General features: G+C 42.7%; 1 protein-coding gene and 1 pseudogene across 2 annotated transcripts; both read left to right on the plus strand.

Annotated features, from left to right (window-relative positions):
* The first annotated feature begins 353 nt into the window (after positions 1-353).
* LOC147428101 (uncharacterized) lies at positions 354-5,676 on the plus strand (annotated as a pseudogene).
* Positions 2,704-9,379, plus strand: LOC147428102 (uncharacterized). Of its 2 annotated transcripts, none has more exons than XM_086497256.1 (2): positions 2,704-3,373; positions 8,868-9,379. In XM_086497256.1, exon 1 carries the CDS (start codon positions 2,964-2,966, stop codon positions 3,261-3,263), a length of 300 nt encoding a protein of 99 aa, XP_086353382.1. In that variant the 5' UTR covers positions 2,704-2,963; the 3' UTR covers positions 3,264-3,373; positions 8,868-9,379. The 2 variants fall into 2 exon arrangements, with proteins under 2 accessions (XP_086353382.1, XP_086353381.1); XM_086497255.1 differs by lacking the exon at positions 8,868-9,379 and adding an exon at positions 3,855-5,676 and having other exon boundaries at positions 2,704-3,749.
* The last annotated feature ends 9,217 nt before the right edge of the window (positions 9,380-18,596 follow it).

Genomic DNA, 18,596 nt, shown 5'->3' on the forward strand with positions numbered 1-18,596 from the left:
TAGCCTTTGATGAGCTTTGTGGCTCGGCCTTTACGGCTTCGCATTTGGAGATCTTGGGAGGAGCTCAAGCTCAGTGCATCACCGATGAGTCATCATTGCAGATGATGGACGCTTTTGGTCGTTCAATACGGTCGTCATCCGTGACCGTGTGAAAGGGGGCCAAACCCAAAGTTTGTGCAAGAGAGCGGAGGCATGGTTGGCATCAAGAACTGCATGGGGAAGCCGACCAGTGGTGTGCAGGAGGAGGGCCATGTGCATGTTGGAGGGAGCCATGTGCACGACAGGTGGATGACAATTCCTGGGCTGGGGACGGCCAGTGATGGGGAGAGAGGCCAGGTGTAAGAGCTACCTACCTCCACTCGGATGGGAAGCAGGAGAAGGGTCGCCAGTTTGCATGGCATGATGATAGCGCTGCCAGAAGGGGAAACCGCCAGGTGAGGAGGGCCTACGAGTACCACGGAACAAGGACAAGGGGCAGCTCCATTGCAAGGGGGGCCGAGTGCAGGGCTGGGTCCGAGCAAGGGTTATAGACAGTATGGTGGGGCTCGCCATAGGAGGTCAAGGGCCGCCTTGAACAAGGTGGGGCAAGACTAAAGAGGAGGTGCAAAAGACGAGGAGGTGAGCCGCGAGGGGAGGAGGACAAGGAATGAGCCACAAGAAGGCTGGCCCACGAGGGAGGCACCACAGGAGGTGTAGGGACCGAGCCTAGAGTAGGGTTGCAAGGGCGACCCCTCAAGGGCTTGGAGAGCTGCAGACTGCAGGGGCGGCCAACTAGCTGCAGTTGGATAGCAAAAGGGTTGGCCGAGCATTGAAGAAGGAGCCGGGGGAATGGCCGTCAGGGTCAAAAGATGGAAAGCGCTGCTGAGTAGCAGCCTATGGTGAAAAAAAGGGGGCCGGCTGGCCATTGGATGGCTCAAGAGGGAGGAGCTACAGGAGGGTTAAGGGGGACATCAAAAGGGGGGGCCGTCAGCTATGCAAGGGCCGCATGAGGGTGGCAGAAAAACAAGAGCAAGCGGCTTAGAGGAAGTCGCCAAGGTGGAGAGGAGGACTCAGAGCTACATGTGGGTTGCGGTGCAGAGCCGCGAGGCCATGAAGATGAGGGGGCGCAGGCCTGACAGGTCGCCATATGCAGTTGAGAGGCCACCAAGGGAGGTTGGGTAGTGATCAAGAGAGAGCCTAGGAGGCAACCATCAACATAGAACCAGGGCCGCCCATAGCCAAGGGCCACTTTGAGGCGAACAGGGCCGAGAGGCTATCAATGAGGATTTTATTTGGGGCTGCAGTTGGTGAAGGCACATAGCCGCCAGGTCGTAAAGGGAGAGGGCAGTCACATAGCATGGAAGTGGTCGCCAAATGATGCCATCATTGTATTTATATGTTTTTTTTTGTGATGCATAATGTGCTTGGAGTTGTCTTCAGTGGTTTGAACTCAATCGTCGTTTCACTCTAATCTCGTGCAGTGAGTGCGTGGTAGCGTTGGCTCCGGACAGGTTGCGTGTGTGTGCAGAGAGGGAGGGAGGGAATGATTGAGTGAGCTATTTTGTGCGTGGTCGAGGCGTGTCACCTCCTTGTGTGAGTGCATTTACAGATTGAGGAGTTGTATGCATCCATTGATGTCAGGATATGACGGTTTGTTGATGGGTCTATTGTGCTGAAGTGCTCATGTGCGAGTGTTGTAGCCGTGATTGCTAGTAGGCGAGTCCGTGGGGTGAAGGTTGGTAGATAGTGTGTGTTTGTGTGAGTTTCTGTGTGGTTAAGGGTGCCAGATATTCTCTGGGCTATAGAGAGGCGGCTAGATTGTGTGTCGGGTGTTGTTCCATTTTTCCCTTTCCATCTTGTGGTGCTCCCACGGAGGATCTAGTGATTGCTCCTTGGTGAAGTTTTAAAGCCTGAAGATGATGCATGATATTGACTTGGTGCTTGCTAGAGAAGAAGAGGATGCGGATTGGTTTTCCGATCTGGAGCTATACCTATTGCAGTTGAAAATTTGTGGACATGAAGCCAAATTGGAGGCACTATCATTGGTTCTACAAGGATGAGCCAAAGCCTGGTTTGAAGGATTGAAGGTTGCAGATCATGAATCGCTGAGCGAGATTCGCGAGTAGTTTGTTGAAGCTTTTTAGAAGCGGGTTTCTCCATCAGACTTGGGTGAGCAATTGAGAAAGCTACAGCAGGATGTAAGTGAAGATTTTGCTGTGTTTTTGGGTAAATTTGACTCTATTTGGGAGAGACTAGTTGTTGTTACATGTGTGCGAAATGGAGAGACTAGTTGTTGTTACATATTTCAAGCGAGAGCAGTTTCTAGCCTGCTTGCAACCACGAATCAAAGAGAAGGTCGAGTGTGGTGGTGCGGAGGACTATGCGCAAATGGTGGGCTTAACCAAGGGAAAGAGCAGGAAAGCAAAGAAGAAGCTGGAGATGGGTTTGTTGAAGCCGGCAGACTATGGATATAGCTCGACAATGGAGTTGCGTCATGCCATGAAGCCAAAGGGGAGTTCAAGCGTCAAAAAGGTAGCTACTTTGCCATTGGAAAGCCATTCTGGTCATTCATTTCAATTGTACCTCCAGTTTGGTGTGATGCTGTACAAGAGTCTGTTAGCTCAGCTATCAAGGATGCGGTCCTAACCAAAGTGTGTATGCATGAAGAATCAAATGAAGCGATGGATTAGAGCTCGTAGGAAAAGTTTGAAGATGTTGACAAAGCGATGGTCGAAGCTGTATAGGAAGAAGCTAGCCAGGGGGTTGGGCAACCTTGCCCTACCAATTGTATTGAAGAGCGACAGTGCATTTCAGAAGGTGTGGATGATGTCAACATACAAGAGAACGAGGTGATAGATCATGGATTTCTTTCTCGCTTAGCATATGATGTGGTCGTAGAAGAAGTCCTTGAAGAACAGGCAAAGGTGGTTGAGCAATCCGATTTGCTCTTGCATGATGTGGTTGAAGATGAGGTATCAAAGGCTATGGCAGACAAAGACTTGCATAGTGAGTCAGATATGGGGTGTATGTCATTTGAAGGACCTACAGCAAAGGGTATGCTTGAGGAGCAGGTAGGCTTGGTTCTCCAAGAAGAACTGCCATTAGAAGACAGGTTGCCAAAGGTTGGTGCCATGTTGTTGATGGATGTGCTGCTGAAGGTTGTTTTGCAAGTGCCATTATGCCGATTGCCACAGGTTATCTTGTTTGAAGACAGTCATGATATGGCGAACTCTCTAGCCATTGAAGGTGAGACATGTGATGCAAAGGCTTTCCAGGATGTGTAGGCTTGTGTTGGGCGTGGAGATGGCTCATGCATACAATTTTTTGAAGGGCGCTGCTGTCACGATCTACAGGAAGGATTGGTTTACAGGTTTACCAATGGAAAGAAGGGATGGTGCGTATCTGTTTTACAAATGAATGGTGATGATCAATGTCATATTTTTTATCCAGGTGGAGTTTACACTATGCTTGGGAGAGCCTTTGGCTTTCCATTTGACCTAGGCGGGTGCAACGGCAGACAGTGAATCTCTCTCTATCTATCTACTACTATTTATGTATCTCTTGCACATAGTATCTATCCGTTTCTTCTTATGCAATGATATATTCTCTAAATAATGCTATGGTTGAGCATGAATGCTTACCGAGGGGTTGGGCAATGATGGTACAGGCAAACACTCTCGACCTAGAGAGAGAGCCCGAAGCATGTACATGGAGGTGTGTAGGTTGATGGGAGAGTGATGACGCATTTGATAGGAACAAGTGCGACTACGGTGCGTATGCCAGATACGGCGTGTTGCAGGTCAATGATGGTTTTATGCTCTGCTAGTCGGAATGTTTAGCGATTCTTAAAGTGTAGCCTTTGATGATCTTTGTAGCTTGGCCTTTACGGCTTCGCATTCAGAGATCTTGGGAGGAGCTCAAGCTCAATGCATCGCCGACGAGTCATCATTGCAGATAATGGATGCTTTTGGTCGTTCAGTACGGTCGTCATCCGTGACCGTGTGAAAGGGGGCCAAACCCAAAGTTTTTTTAAGCTATTAATAAAGAAAAAAATAAGACGAACTGCAGGACAGACGAGGTGGCGCTGCATGTGAGGGGGAGATAGTCGAAGTTGGTATGAAGGTAGCACTGGCAAGTCTCTCTATCGCCAGGTATAGAAGTGAGCGCTGGACTACAGGAGAGGGGAGGCATGGTTGGATCAAGAACTGCATGGGAAAGCCGGCCACTGGTGTGCAGGAGGAGGGCTATCTGCATGCTGGAGGGAGCCGTGTGCACGCAGGTGAATGGCAATTCCTGGGCTGTGGACCGCCAGTGATGGGGAGAGAGGCCAGGTGTAAGATCTACCTACTGAGAAGTTCTCCAGTCGGATGGGGAACAAGAGAAGGGTCGCCAGTTTGCATGGCATGATGATAGTGCTTCCAGAAGGGGAAATCGCCTAGTGAGGAGGGGCTGCGAGTACCACGGAACAAGGACAGGGGGCGGCTCCATTGCAAGGGGGGCCGAGTGCAGGGCTGGGGCTGGTCCGAGCAAGGGTTATAGACAGTGTGGTGGGGCTCGCCATAGGTGGTCAAGGGCCGCCTTCAACAAGGTGGGGCAAGACTAAAGAGGAGGTGCAGCAGACGAGGAGGTGAAGCCGCCAGGGGAGGAGGACAAGGAATGCACCACAAGAAGGTTGGCCCACGAGGGAGGCGCCACAGGAGGTGTAGGGGCCGAGCCTAGAGCAGGGTTGCAAGGGCGACCCCTCAAGGGCTTGGAGAGCTGCAGACTGCAGGGGCGGCCAACTGGCTGCAGTTGGATAGCGAAAGGGCTGGCCGAGCATCGAAGAAGGAGCTAGGGGAATGGCCGCCAGGGTCAAAAGAAGGGAAGCTCTGTTGAGTAGCAGCCTATGGTGAAAAAAAGGGGTTCGGATGGCCATTGGATGGCTTAAGAGGGAGGAGCTACAGGAGGGTTAAGGGAGCCATCAAAAGGGGGGGCCGTCAACTGTGCAAGGGCTGCATGAGGGTGGCAAAAAAACGAGAGCAAGCGGCTTAGGGGAAGTCGCCAAGGTGGAGAGGAGGACTCAGAGCTACATGTGGGTTGCGGTGCAGAGCCGCGAGCCCATGAAGATGAGGGCCATGCACTAATAGGGGAGCACGTGATCATGGTAGGTCGCCATATGCAGTTGAGAGGCCACCAAGGGAGGTTGGGTGGTGATCAAGAGAGATGCCGCCATCAGTAGGAGGAGGGCGAGTAGCCTAGGAGGCAACCAACAACATAGAACCAGGGCCGCCCATAGCCAAGGGCCGGTTTTGAGGCGAGCAGGGCCGAGAGGCCATCGTGAGGGTTTTATTTGGGGCTGCAGTTGGTGAAGGCACATAGCCGCCAGGTCGTAAAGGGAGAGGGCAGTCACATAGCATGGAAGTGGTCGCCAAATGATGCCATCATTGTATTTAGATGTTTTTTTTGTGATGCATAATTTGCTTGGAGTTGTCTTCAGTGGTTTGAACTCAATCGTCGTTTCACTCTAATCTCGTGCAGTGAATCCGTGGTAGCGTTGGCTTCGGACAGGTTGTGTGCGTGTGCAGAGAGGGAGGGAGGGAATGATTGAGTGAGCTATTTTGTGCGTGGTGGAGGCATGTGTTGCCTCCCTTTGTGAGTGCATTTACAGATTGAAGAGTTGTATGCATCCATTGATGTCAGGATATGACGGTTTGTTGATGGGTCTATTGTGCTGAAGTGCTCATGTGCGAGTGTGTGTAGCCGTGATTGTTCGTAGGCGATTCCGTGGTGTGAAGGTTGGTAGATAATGTGCATTTGCATGAGTTTCTGTAGGGTTAGGGGTGTCGGATATTCTTGGGGCTATAGAGAGGCGGCTAGACTGTGTGTCGGGTGTTGTTCCATTTCCCCCTTTCCAACGTGCTTCTGTTTCCAGTTATTGAAGACGAAGTAGGGAGTCTCTCTCTCTCTCTCTCTCTCTCTCTCTCTCTCTCTCTCTCTCTCTCTCTCTCTGACTAGCAGGCGGTTTGCCAAGTATTGATCTCTCTCTTGTTCGTTCCTTGCATTGGGAATCCTGCCTGAGAGATTAGTTGTCAAAGTCGATGATCTCTTTCTCTTGTTCAGACACAGACCTACAAAAATGGAGAACCAACAGCCAACATTATTGCCACTAGCTCCAATGCTTGAAAGCCGTACTGTAATCTGATGGTAAGCAAATCTTATGTGTAGCCCACCCACTCCAAATGTAGTCATTTATTTTGTTGGTCACATCTATAGTTTTGTGAGAGTATTTGTTCATAGTATGTGTGTATTACAACATCAAGTGTTGACAACTATACATTTACGTGATTTTAAGTAAGTAACATCTTATGCACGTCTACAGCTCTCACGAAAAAGCAGAAGAGAGCCACTACAGGCAATGAATTACAACTCCCAAGATCCAGCTCTTTTTGTACTCAGGGAATATGAGAGAGTACGAAAGAGGAAACAATGGGAGCAGAAACAAATGAAATTTGAGCGACAACATCATGCCCTCAACAATGACGAGAAAAAGAAAATATCCTCCAAGATTGTGAGAGCTTTCAAGATTAGGACTGAAGGTTTTAATGCAGAAGCAAAGTGGAAAATCTGGAATCTTGTTGCTCAACATCCGCATGTTCAGGCGATCCATGATGAGTCTTTCGAGGAGGAGGCTGCTGTATAGACCGCAATTGTCTCCAATGTCCGCAGCACACTGGCTACCGTCAAGCCGTCAAGTTCCAATGAGTTGTTTTTGAAGAATGCAGCATTGCAGATGATGTTGAGTTCAAAGGAAAACATGCCTATTGCAAAAATTGCCAGGGAGTCCTAAATGTCAATTGTCGCACCTTGCACAAGGCGAGATCACGACAGGCGAAGCCCGATGTTGATGGTCGATTATTTTCATTAGTGGCATGTCACAAGAAACACCGTCATAGCCCTATTACATATGAAATTAAGGAATTGGTCTACACATTTTGGAAAGTGGAGACTCGCATTTCACCGAACAAGAAGGATGGTTGTCGAAAGAGGATGGGGAGAAAAGGTACATAGAACACCTAGTGCACCTCCGAGACGAGCCTCATGTGAACAATCAAATACTTGTACCATAACTTATGCATTTTATGCATTGCATCCCTAGTGCTTAGTAACTTGTATATGCTGATCAATAGCATACTGATCTGTAGACTTTTGCTAGTTAGCAGATGGACTGTGTTGGTTAGCATATTGACTATGCTAGTTATCATATGGAGTATGCTAGTTAGCATGTCTTGGGTTCTAAAAAGCATACAGAGCTAGTTGGTTAACACAATATGTATGCTAATTAATATACCTGTTATGCTAGTTAACAAACATAGTATGCTAGTTACATACCTAGTATGCTCAATTGCATGATAAGTACGTTGTCTAATAGAAAGTGATTATGCTAGTTAGCATATGGAGTTTGCTAGGTAGCATACGGAGTATGCTAGCTAGCAGGCCTTCAGTTATAAATAGCATACACAGTTAGTTGGTCAACACAAAAGGTATGCAAGTTAACACCACTTATGCTAGCTAGCACCACTTATACTAGTTAACACCTAGTATGCTCACTAGCATGATGGGTATGCTAGTAAGCATATGGAGTATGCTGGTTGGCATAAGGAGTATGCTAGTTAGCATGCCTTGTGTTCTATCTAGTATATAAAGCTAGCTATTCAGCACAAGATGTATGCTGATTAACATCATTTATGCTAGTTAGCACCTAGTATGCTCAATAGCATGATGGGTGTCCTAATGCGTATACTAGTTAGCATAGTGAGTATGATAGTTAGCATATGGAGTATGTTAGTTAGCATATAGATTGTGCTAGTTAGCATTTGGACTCTGCTAGTTAGCGTATGGACTGTGCTAGTTAGCATATGGAGTATGCTAGTTAGCATGCCTTGGGTCCTAAATAGCATACATAGCTAGTTGGTTAACACAATATGTATGATAGTTAACATACCTGGTATGCTAGTTAACATACCTAGTATGCTAGTTACATACCTAGTATGCTCAATTGCATGATAATTAGTACGCTGTCTAACAGAAAGTGAATATGCTAGTTAGCAGATGGAGTCTGCTAGGTAGAATATGGAGTTTTCTAGGTAGCATATGTAGTATGCTAGTTACCATGACTTGAGTTCTAAATAGCATACAGAGTTAGTTGGTAAACACAAAAAGTATGCAGGTTAACACCACTTATGCTAGTTAACAACTAGTATGCTCACTAGCATGATGGGTATGCTATTTAAGACAAGGGTTATGCTAGTTAGAACTAGCAGCTGGGCTGGGTATGATAGTCAGCATATGGAGTATGCTACTTAGCATGCCTTGTGCTCTACCTAGCATACAAAGTTAGTTGGTCAACACAAAAAGTGTGCAAGTTAACACCACTTATGCTAGTTAACAACTAGTATGCTCACTAGCATGATGGGTATGCTATTTAAGACAAGGATTATGCTAGTTAGAACTAGCAGCTGGGCTGGGTATGTAGTTAGCATATGGAGTATGCTAGTTAGCATGCCTTGTGTTCTACCTAATTTACAGAGCTAGCTAGTTAGCAAAAGATGTATGCTAATTAACATAATTTCTGCTAGTTAACACCTACTATGCTCAACAGCATGATGGGTGTCCTAATGGGTATGCTAGTTAGCATATGGTCTGTGCTAGTTAGCATGCCTTGTGCTCTACCTAGCATACAAAGTTACCTGGTAAACACAAGATATAGGCTAGCTAACACTCTTTATGCTAGCTAACATACGTTGCTGCATGCACATTAGGATGTTGATTGTCACTATGATTTGTTTTCATGAAATTGTTGGATGTCCTAGTTAGCAATCTAAATATTGATCATCATTTGGATGTTGCAGGTTGAGTTTTTTTGTAGATTCAAGGAAAAACATCCAAATTGCAAGATTGGCATGAGAATGTTTGAGATATTGAAGCCATTCTTTTGTAAGCAGTTGAAGGATAGAAACATGTTGCGAATACCATGTGCAAATGTCGTTTTTGAAGGACACACTGAACCACATACACTCTCGTGCTTTTGGGCTGCATAGAGCAGGTTGTGACTATATATGCAGTATTTGTGCCCCAGGTGAGAACATTAGAAAGGGTTGCCTGGCTTCACATCACACGTTCAAAGGTGTCACACATATGTGGGAGTTTTTTCTCTATCCAAATCCCACTAATGAAGTTTTCCATAGAAGGGAATGCCTAATGGGAGAGTGTTTGACATGTGGAGTGAATACGTTGAAATTATGCTACTTGGAGACAACAAAGCCAGGTAATAGTACTAATGTGAAAGTATTTTCATATGTACAAGCTCAAGAAAAGCATGAAAATAGTAACAAAAGAAAATATATTTTGCACAAAGAAATGCAGTGCTGGGAGTTTCTTCAACTCTTGAAGACCAAGTTGGAGCTCTTTATTACTCATAACTATGCGGCTCAATGGCAAGGAAAACAATTTAAGGATTGCCTTCTTTGGTTTCTGGACAATGTCGTCGTGTTAGTTGTTGATTTTGCAAAGAATTATGCCTTCAAGGAACAAAATGAGATTCAGAAAATGCATTGGCACTCTAGTCAAGTAACCATTTTTGTACACATAACATACTACCGCAGGGTAGGGGAGGTAGTCAAAACCATCCACTTCTTCATATCAGATGACAAGGTGCATGACACATTGTTCGTGCAACACTACTTCATGCTACACCATGACTGGTTACAACAAGAGGGTGTTACTCCTAAGAAACATTGGGTGTGGTCTGATGGTGCGGCCTCATAGTTCAAGGGAGCCATGTCTTTTTACTTTGTTGCAAGATATGGTGGACTCACACATATGGGGATGAGCTAGTTCTTCTTTAGATCGGGGCATGGCAAGGGAGAGCATGATGGTGCAGAAGTAGTTGTGAAAAGAACCTTGACCCATGAACAACTAAAACCTAATGGAGCTATTTTGCGATGTGTAGATGATGTGGTTGCTTATTGCCAAGCCAATTTGTCGCAGGGAGCACCTTCACACTATCCTTTAAAAGAAAGGGAATGTGACCGTGTGTTCTGGAAGGTTAAAGAGGGAAAAGTGAATAGGGAGGTGAAGTGGAACTGTGCCATTGTGGAAAAAATCGCTCTCTACATGCTTTTCGTGGCCACAACCCTGGGGATGCAACTGCCCTTGCAACAAGAGCCTTGACATGCTTCTGTGATGCATGCATGCACGGAAGATGGAATTTGCTGCATCAATAAAGCTCATGTGCAGCCTTAGTATTATCATACTCTACTGCCATTACCTCATGAGGCTGTGTCAAATTTGAAAGATGAAGCAGCCACCTACGATGACTTCACATACGAAGGTCATCATGATGTGTTGAGTAGCGCTCTATGTGTTGGCGACACATTTGCTGTAAATCCAAATGCTTCAACCAACGTCGACGATGTGGATTTCTACCTGGTCAAGTGTGTTGCAGCAAAGGAGAAGGTGGAGAAGGGGTACCTCAATGAGTGGGGAAATGCAATTGATAGAGGCTCATATGTTGTGCAAGGTCTGTATTACAAGGAATTGGATGCATACACCTTCAAGCTAGACCACAAGCAACCCATCATCCACGTACTTTCACATATGGTACGATGTATCAAAATAACATGGAGCACATCCCAAGGAGACGGAAAGTGTACACAATCAACCCAGAAATCTATGAAGCAATCTATAATAGCATGCCCTTCAGATTCTAAGTTGTAATCACTGCATCTTCAATATACTTCTTGCTCAAAGATAATGCAGTTTTATAAAAAACTTGGGTATTTTCTGTCTCTTGTCTCTCTTGTGTGCTTTGTGTATACATGGCTTTGGTGTCTATCACAAAGGGGTCTCAATTTAAGAGAGATCATTTGTACAACCTGTCTCATTGTGTTCTGTGGGTATGCTAATTAGCATACTGTTCATGCGAGTTAGCATACAAAATGTTCTAATTAGCATACCTTTTACTGGTTTTCAAGGAGAAGAGATGGCAGCTTCCTGTATACTCTGTATGCTAATGCTAATTAGCATATTGTTTATGCTGATTAGCATAAACTTATATATGCTAGTTAGCAAAAACAGTATGCTAATTAGCATAACTTTGCTGGTTTTCAAGGAGAAGAGATGGCAGCTTTTTGTATACTGTGTATGCTGATTAGTATACTATGTTGTGAGTGGAATGCTAATTATCATACTGTTTATGCCAGTTGGCATACCCTTGCTGGTTTATGGAGGAAGAGATGGAAACTTTCTCTATATTTTGTATGTTAATTAGCATACCTTTGCTGGTTTCAAGGAGAAGAGATGGCAGCTTTCAGTTCTCTGTGTATTCTAATTATCATACTGTTTGAAACAGTATGCTACTTGGCGTACCTTTGCTGGTTTTAAGGAGAAGAGATAACAGCTTTCTGTATACTGTTGGTCTAATTAGCATACTATGCTGTGAGTGAAAGTTAGCACAAACAAAAATGCAGAGTATGATAATATATTGAAGGTATGCTAATGAGTATACTATGTATGCTAATAGGCATACTGTTTTTGCCAGTTGGCATAAATAGTATGCTAATAAGCATATCTTTGCTGGTTTTAAGGAGAAGAGATGACAGGTCTCTGCATCCTGTGTATGCTAATTAGCATACTATTTATGCCAATTCGCATTTTGTGGGTATGCTATTTAGCATAGGTTCGTTGGTTTCAAGGAGAAGAGATAACAGCTCTCTGTATATTGTGTATGCCAATAAGAATATCATGTATGCTAATTAGCATACTGTATGTTGGTTTCAAGAAGGGATGGCAGCTTTCCATATACTGTGTATGCTAATTAGCACACTATGCTATGAGTGGAAGTTAGCAAAAACAAAAATCCATAGTATGTTAATTGAAGGAATGCTAATTAGTATATAATGTATACTAGCATAGATCGTATGCTAACTAGAGGATAGTTATGCTAATAAACATAAAGTCTTTGCTAATTAGCATACCATTTTTGTTGGTTCTCATATTGTGCATGCTAACTAATAAACACATTACGATAACTAGCAAAGAGGTATGCTAACTAGCATACAGGTTATGCTAGCTAGCTCATAATGTATGCTAACTAGCATAAAGGTATGCTAACAAGCATACACATTATGCTAGCTAGCAAAGAAGGTATGCTAACTAAACTTTGAATGCTTGTTAGCATGCACCAAATGCTAGCTAGCATACAAGGTATGCTAGTTAGCATACTGAGTATGTTAATTATCATAACTTTTTTTATAGTTATCATACTTGCATGCTAGCCATCATACAAAATGTTCTAATTAGCATAAAAAGCATGCTAATTATCATATTATATATGCTGATTAGCATACCTTGTTAGCTAGTTAGCACACATGGCTAAAAACAATGTTCTAATTAGCATAAAAAGCATACCTTGTTAGCCATGTGTGCTAACTAGCTAACAAGCTATGCTAATTATCATATATAATATGCTAATTAGCATACTTTTTATGCTAATTAGAACATTGTGTATGATGGCTTGCATGCAAGTATGATAATTATAAGAAAAGGTATGCTTATGCATGCTAATTATCATACCTTCCCTACCTGCAAAGACTTTAGCAAATTCATCCACACAATACCCACATTGCGAATTTTTACCTTGCTAACCAGCTGCATGTCGTTTATGAACCTTAAAGTACCATTTTCTTTGGAACAGTGAACCAGCGATTGGATTTTGGTGCACATGATGGCTCCAAAATTCCCATGTGTATCTTCTCATTAACCGAATCGATAAGCTTTGGCAAGTGTGCTTTGGGAACTGGAATGGGCCGTAAGCTCCATGGCATGTGAGGAATAGTGAATATAACCATAGGTGAAACAACACTTGTATCCACACACCAAATCTCACTTGGCTCAAAAGAAAAATCTTTTTCGTGTTTTTTCAGCATACATTGAAAACACTTGATTTCCTCTTTGTTAAGGAAACCATCTTCTCCAATCTTCAGCTACTGCAGTGTATCCTTAGTGAATTTATGACCAATGTTCTTGGGATTCCTGAGCATACGCTGTCGAGAAGATTCTTTGATCACCCCATCACTTCCTTCTGGTAGAGGTCTAGCCACACGTCTCACTTTCTTTGCAATAGTCTTGTACTTCATCTCTACATGTGCTTCAACTGCTTTACCCAAGTCATCCTCAATATGCATAAGTGCCTCGTATATGTCCAACTCTTCATACATGCCCATTGAATGCACTTTAACAACTTGAGCTCCACTTTGTAACCTGTATTTCCTGATATCCTCAAGGTCTGACATAGTGTCTACATAAGAAATCTCTTCGAAGATTCCTGAAATCACATCATCTTGTTCAATCACATCACATCCCTACAATTCACTTTGAATACTTCAAACATATTGTTTCTCCCACTTAGGTAAATCATTAAATTTCCTATAAGATACTAAACCCTCATATGTCAATCCCAAAAACCCTGAAGAGAAGGTTTCTCTTTGTGAGAACGTCTCCTCACTTGTGCCACCATAGTCCTGCTTTATAGTGGCACCCCAAGAAAATCTTGAGCAAACCTGTGTTATTTGAACTCTTTGCGTATCTTTGGCATTGGATGATCATGTAAATTGGTTTTGTTCCTGGCATGGTCAACACATACAGTGAAAAATTGAACCACTCTCTTACCATCTTGGCTCAGAACCCTGGCATAGGCCTAGCCATCATCTAGCACCTTGATTTCCATTCACACAGCCGTAATGCAGGGCTATCCCAAAATCAGTGGGTAGGAGGAATGCTCCTATATAAAGAAGTTTTTCTCATCAAAGACATCCCCAATAGTTACCTTGATGTTTGCACATGCACTCTAAAGATCACCTAGAAGCATGTTGGTAGCTCGAATCCACCACCCATGGTCCACATCAATAGGCCACTTCCCCTTATGGTGCAAATTCTTTGCCATCAGATTGATTTTTGAACCATGGTATATAATGGCTAAGATTGGATCGTCAATGTCACCAAGCTTTACCAGAGTTTCAATCGTTTCTCTTGCTCAGTGAGTCCTTGAAAAGTGACTCTTGGGTATAGTTTCTCATCCTCCCCATCATTAAAATGTATGCTTCTTAACTCGAGCAATTCTCACTCGTACAATGAGTAGTGAATGGAGAAGTGTAGGCGTACTCTTCACCACATAAGCTCAACAGTTATCCGATCTCTCATAATTACAAGCTTTTGGCCTATATACCCAGGGTTAAAATTGGGTATTGGCTTGAAAGAGATAATTATTACAAAAATAAGGTGGAATGGGCTATCTAGCCTCTTATTAAGTACAAAGCTTTCTCAATAAGATTAGATTTTAACCAAGTTTATGAATTACATGTTAGGAAATAAGACGTAGCTAAATAGATAATTGAGTAGATTACTTAATGGAGAGAGACAGATTTATATACATGAGATTATAGAGCAGAGAGAGAGAGAGAGAGTACACACGATATACGTGGTTCACCCAATGTGGGTTACGTCCACAGGAAAGAAGCCACTCAATGGCTTTAGTACTTCAAAACAAGAAGTAGTTTACAAAGGGATTATACCCTTAATGGAGCTCCCGCCTTGCTTCACTCTCACCACCTCACACTCACCTTGTTGCATCAACTTCACACTATGAAATGTGTGTAGAAATGGCCTCCTTTTATAGGCCAAAAGGGCTGCCCTCTCTTATGAGAGACAGCCATGTGTAGCCGCCCTTGAGCGAATAAGTCCAAATCGGACCCTCCAATCCGCCCATGTGTGGCCGCCCTTGAGAAGACAAGTCCGCTTTTGAATTTGGCCACCGACCACCGGCCATTGACTTCCGGCCACCGGCCATCGGCCATTGACTACCGGCCACCGGCCAACCGACCGGTTGTTTTCTGACCACTTTCCGGCCGCCGTTTGGCCAGAATATTCCGGCGAAAAAAAAAGTCTCGAGGGCCTCCGCCCCCGAGGCCTTTAAAGTTGCCCCTGATTCTTGTCCGTGAAAATTTTGGTTTCCGGTGAGTGATTTTCCTTCACGCACGATGGATTCTCCTCATAATGGGGGCCTTACAAATGTGCGCTTTTACCACAAAAAATTACAAGGGTAAATCAGGCTCCATACTTAACATTACAATGCTGGATTCATGCAAAAATGGATAATTAAGTAAATGGTTTTTGTTGACCAATTGGATTTGGCATGAGCTCTTCCTCTGCTTCAACACTTCCCCCCTCCTGGCTTGTTGTTGTCCCTGACAAGAATTTATGTTTTAAGCAAGGGGGCTACAAATTTGAGTCATAGATCTTTGCATATTGGAATGAAGAAAGTTGAGTCAATTTCAAAACAGCATGTGTAAAAGCCTTCCTTGAATGTTTGTATATAGTGTCTGGGAAGAAACAATGATTCTTGAGAAGAGTCCATAGATGACCTTTATCTTGGGGGTATCGTTAAGATTGAAAATAAGGCATTTGTACCCCTCCAAAAACAAAGTCCATTTGACTTTGGTGGCTTTTGTATTCCTCAAATTATTGATACATGTTGAAAGCATGTAGCAAATCTTCAACATCATTTTGTAAGCAATGTACGGTTTACCTTAAACTAGACTGATCATTTTTCGAATTTCCTTTCTCATATATGCGAGTAAAGGGGCCTCTCTGGTTTTGGGTAAGAGCACGTAATAGAGCCATGTAGGGTGAGAGACTTTTAGCAGCAAGCTAACTTGGATACCATTTTTTAGAGCTCTCAGTGTAAAAACCCTTATTATTTTGATAAATTGGGAATATTGTAACTCCGCTTTTAGGGATAAACTTTGTAATTCATGAGCCGGGGCTACAAGCTTCCAGATTGTATCAACCTGTCTTTACCCATCTTTAGTTAGAGCTCCCAAATTATTAGTTTTGACCACCAAAAACCTTGGCTAAGGTATAAAAGCAAATTTTTGTAAGTTATTTTGAAGTTTTGGATAATGAAATACACAACATGAGCTACCGTTTCTCACTTCTCTCCTTCTCGTGCTTCCTACTCCCTCCCCGGTTGTCACATTGCAAACACGTCTGTTGCGTTCCAACCGGAGGTAAGAGCTCTACGCATTGACGTAAGCATTTCAAAACGTTGTTGGCGTTGTCGATTGACGGCCTAATTTCATCATAAGTAGGAACTTATACTTCAAATTCAAAAACTAAGTATAGGCGGGGTAATGGGAAATCATTGCTAAGCATTTAGATGCATTTTGGGTCAAAAACGACTAGATCAAAAAATCCATTGTTGTTAATAATCACAATCTTTGCACTTGATCTAAAGTGGGATTTGAAAATGTAAGCATGTGTGCTTAGGTCTTATAAACTTGTCCTAGAAGTTTCGCTATGTTTGGATGTCATTTGATGTTGTAACAGATGTGATTTATTTGCCGATGAACGATTGGCTTTTGGTGATTTCAGTTACTTGAGTTAGATGCAGGTTTTTTGTTGTTTTTTGAGAGATTGACAACCTCTTGTAGCCACTATGTACTAGCTGAGTGAGCTTCGTCCCATAAATTGACAATTTAATCGTGGTTCTCGCTAAATCTGCAATAAGATAAGAGTGAGGTTAGACACCCGTCCCACATTTGGCGCCATTTCCGGGGATCAAAGAGGCCTAAACTAGGGAAAAATATGAGCGTATTGTGAAGTTATCCTTTAACTTCCTGAAGGATCTCCTAGAGTCAAAAATTTCTTTTAGAACCGCATAGCTTAAGATTGTCGTCTTTTGCTGGGTAGAGGTAGCTTGGAAGTAATCATACTTACTGTATGCCTTTAGGATTGTAGGATTGTATAATTAGATTAGGATTTTAGGAATGATTGATAGAAGAGGCAAATCTTAAGATTAATGCTCAGAAAACCATAAAAAACAAGAAAACAAGTGTTTGTTAACACTTTTCGCAACCCCATTGCATTAGAACCTAGGAGTAGGTTAAGTAGGATCCGAAGTGGATTTCAGAACATTGCTCTCTCCGAAAGAATCAATTGTGAGTTTTTATTTGAAGTTACAGAATTCTAGGTTTACGGGTAGAAATAGCACAAAAAGACTCCAAACCACTCAATCCGACTAGAGAGTATGCTTAAAAGTTGTATGAATCAATGGGTAAGCTCAAGGACACATTGAGGTAAAAATTTCAAGAGTTTGAATAAACTCAGATTATTTACTTTTTCTTGATACTTTAGGCCAAATTAAGTTTTGACTTGATTCATAGGCTTAAAATAACTCATGAAAAAACTGTCCACAAAGTGTTCATTTTGGACATAAAGTAAAATAATCGTGATTATTTACTTTCAGGTCAAAACTGACCAAGCTTGATACCAGTGACTCATTGCATGTGTACAAACACCTTTTGTAAAGAACCAAAGAATTTGGATCACCAAACTGACAAAAAATCAGGTAAAAACTAAAGTTTGTATTGACTTTCGAGAACTTGAGTGTAAATTGGAAAAATTTATGTTCAAACTCAGTGAAACTTGATTCATAGGCTTATATTGATGTGATAGACATGTATACATGCTCACTTGACCAAAAAGATGCAAAAAGTTACCAAAAGTAAATAATCGCGGTTATTTACATCTGCCCCATTTTTCAACTTTTTTGATTAAGTTAGCATACCACTAGTTTTACCATGTTGTAATAGCCCACAAACCAAATTCGGTAAGATTTGGATCATTGGTTTGAAAATTGTGACCAAAATTGCAAAGTTAGTCTGCGGACACAAAACTGATGACCATTTGAACAAAAATTGTCCAAATTTTATGAAACCTGGCTAGGGTGCTTAAGTGGAGGTACTTAACAGATGTGTGTCAAGATTGGGGCAAAAACTTGCAAAAAATTAGCTGGAATAAATAATCACGATTATTTACATCTACTTCAAAATTTGATAATCTTGCATATTTGAGTATTCCACAAGGTCAAGCATATCAAATAGACCATGCAAATCAATTTTGGTGAAATTTGGGTTACAAAAGTGATACTTAAGTCAGATTCTTGAAATGAGAGTCTGCAGATACAAAACAGTTACTAAACTTAAACACATCTTGTCCAAACTTAGTGAAACTTGTCCAAAGAACTTAACAGGGTGTATACTTCTCAAACCAAGCCAAAAAGTGCAAAAATTTGACAAAAGTAAATAATCGTGATTATTTACTATTGCTACAAAGAGATACCAATTTTCACTTTTGAACTTATACAGTGTTAGACCAACATAATACAAGGACATCGAGAAATTTCGGGTTCAATCAGATCCAAATTGGTACATGTTCACTCAGTTTCCAGGTTGCAAAGTAATCCTTTGATTTTTTGCACAAGTGATATCTGAAAGTTTCAACTACTGAGTCACTTAGCTCGAATTGAAGTGATACACATAGACCAATCACAATAGTTAGCAAAAACTACACAGTCTTTATGAAAGAATAGCTAACTTGATCAAAGTTGATACAAGAATCAGGTTGTAGACAAGGAATCGACAACTTGACAGAAATTGCAATCAAGTCACGTGTGGAAGAAATTGACAACAAGTCAATCCCAAGGTGAGTACTCTATCCAGGGCTTCACAAGTCTTTATGAA

Source organism: Adiantum capillus-veneris, chromosome 23, assembly GCF_014529385.1.
Source record: "Adiantum capillus-veneris isolate H3 chromosome 23, ASM1452938v2, whole genome shotgun sequence".
Taxonomy (NCBI): Eukaryota; Viridiplantae; Streptophyta; class Polypodiopsida; order Polypodiales; family Pteridaceae; genus Adiantum; species Adiantum capillus-veneris.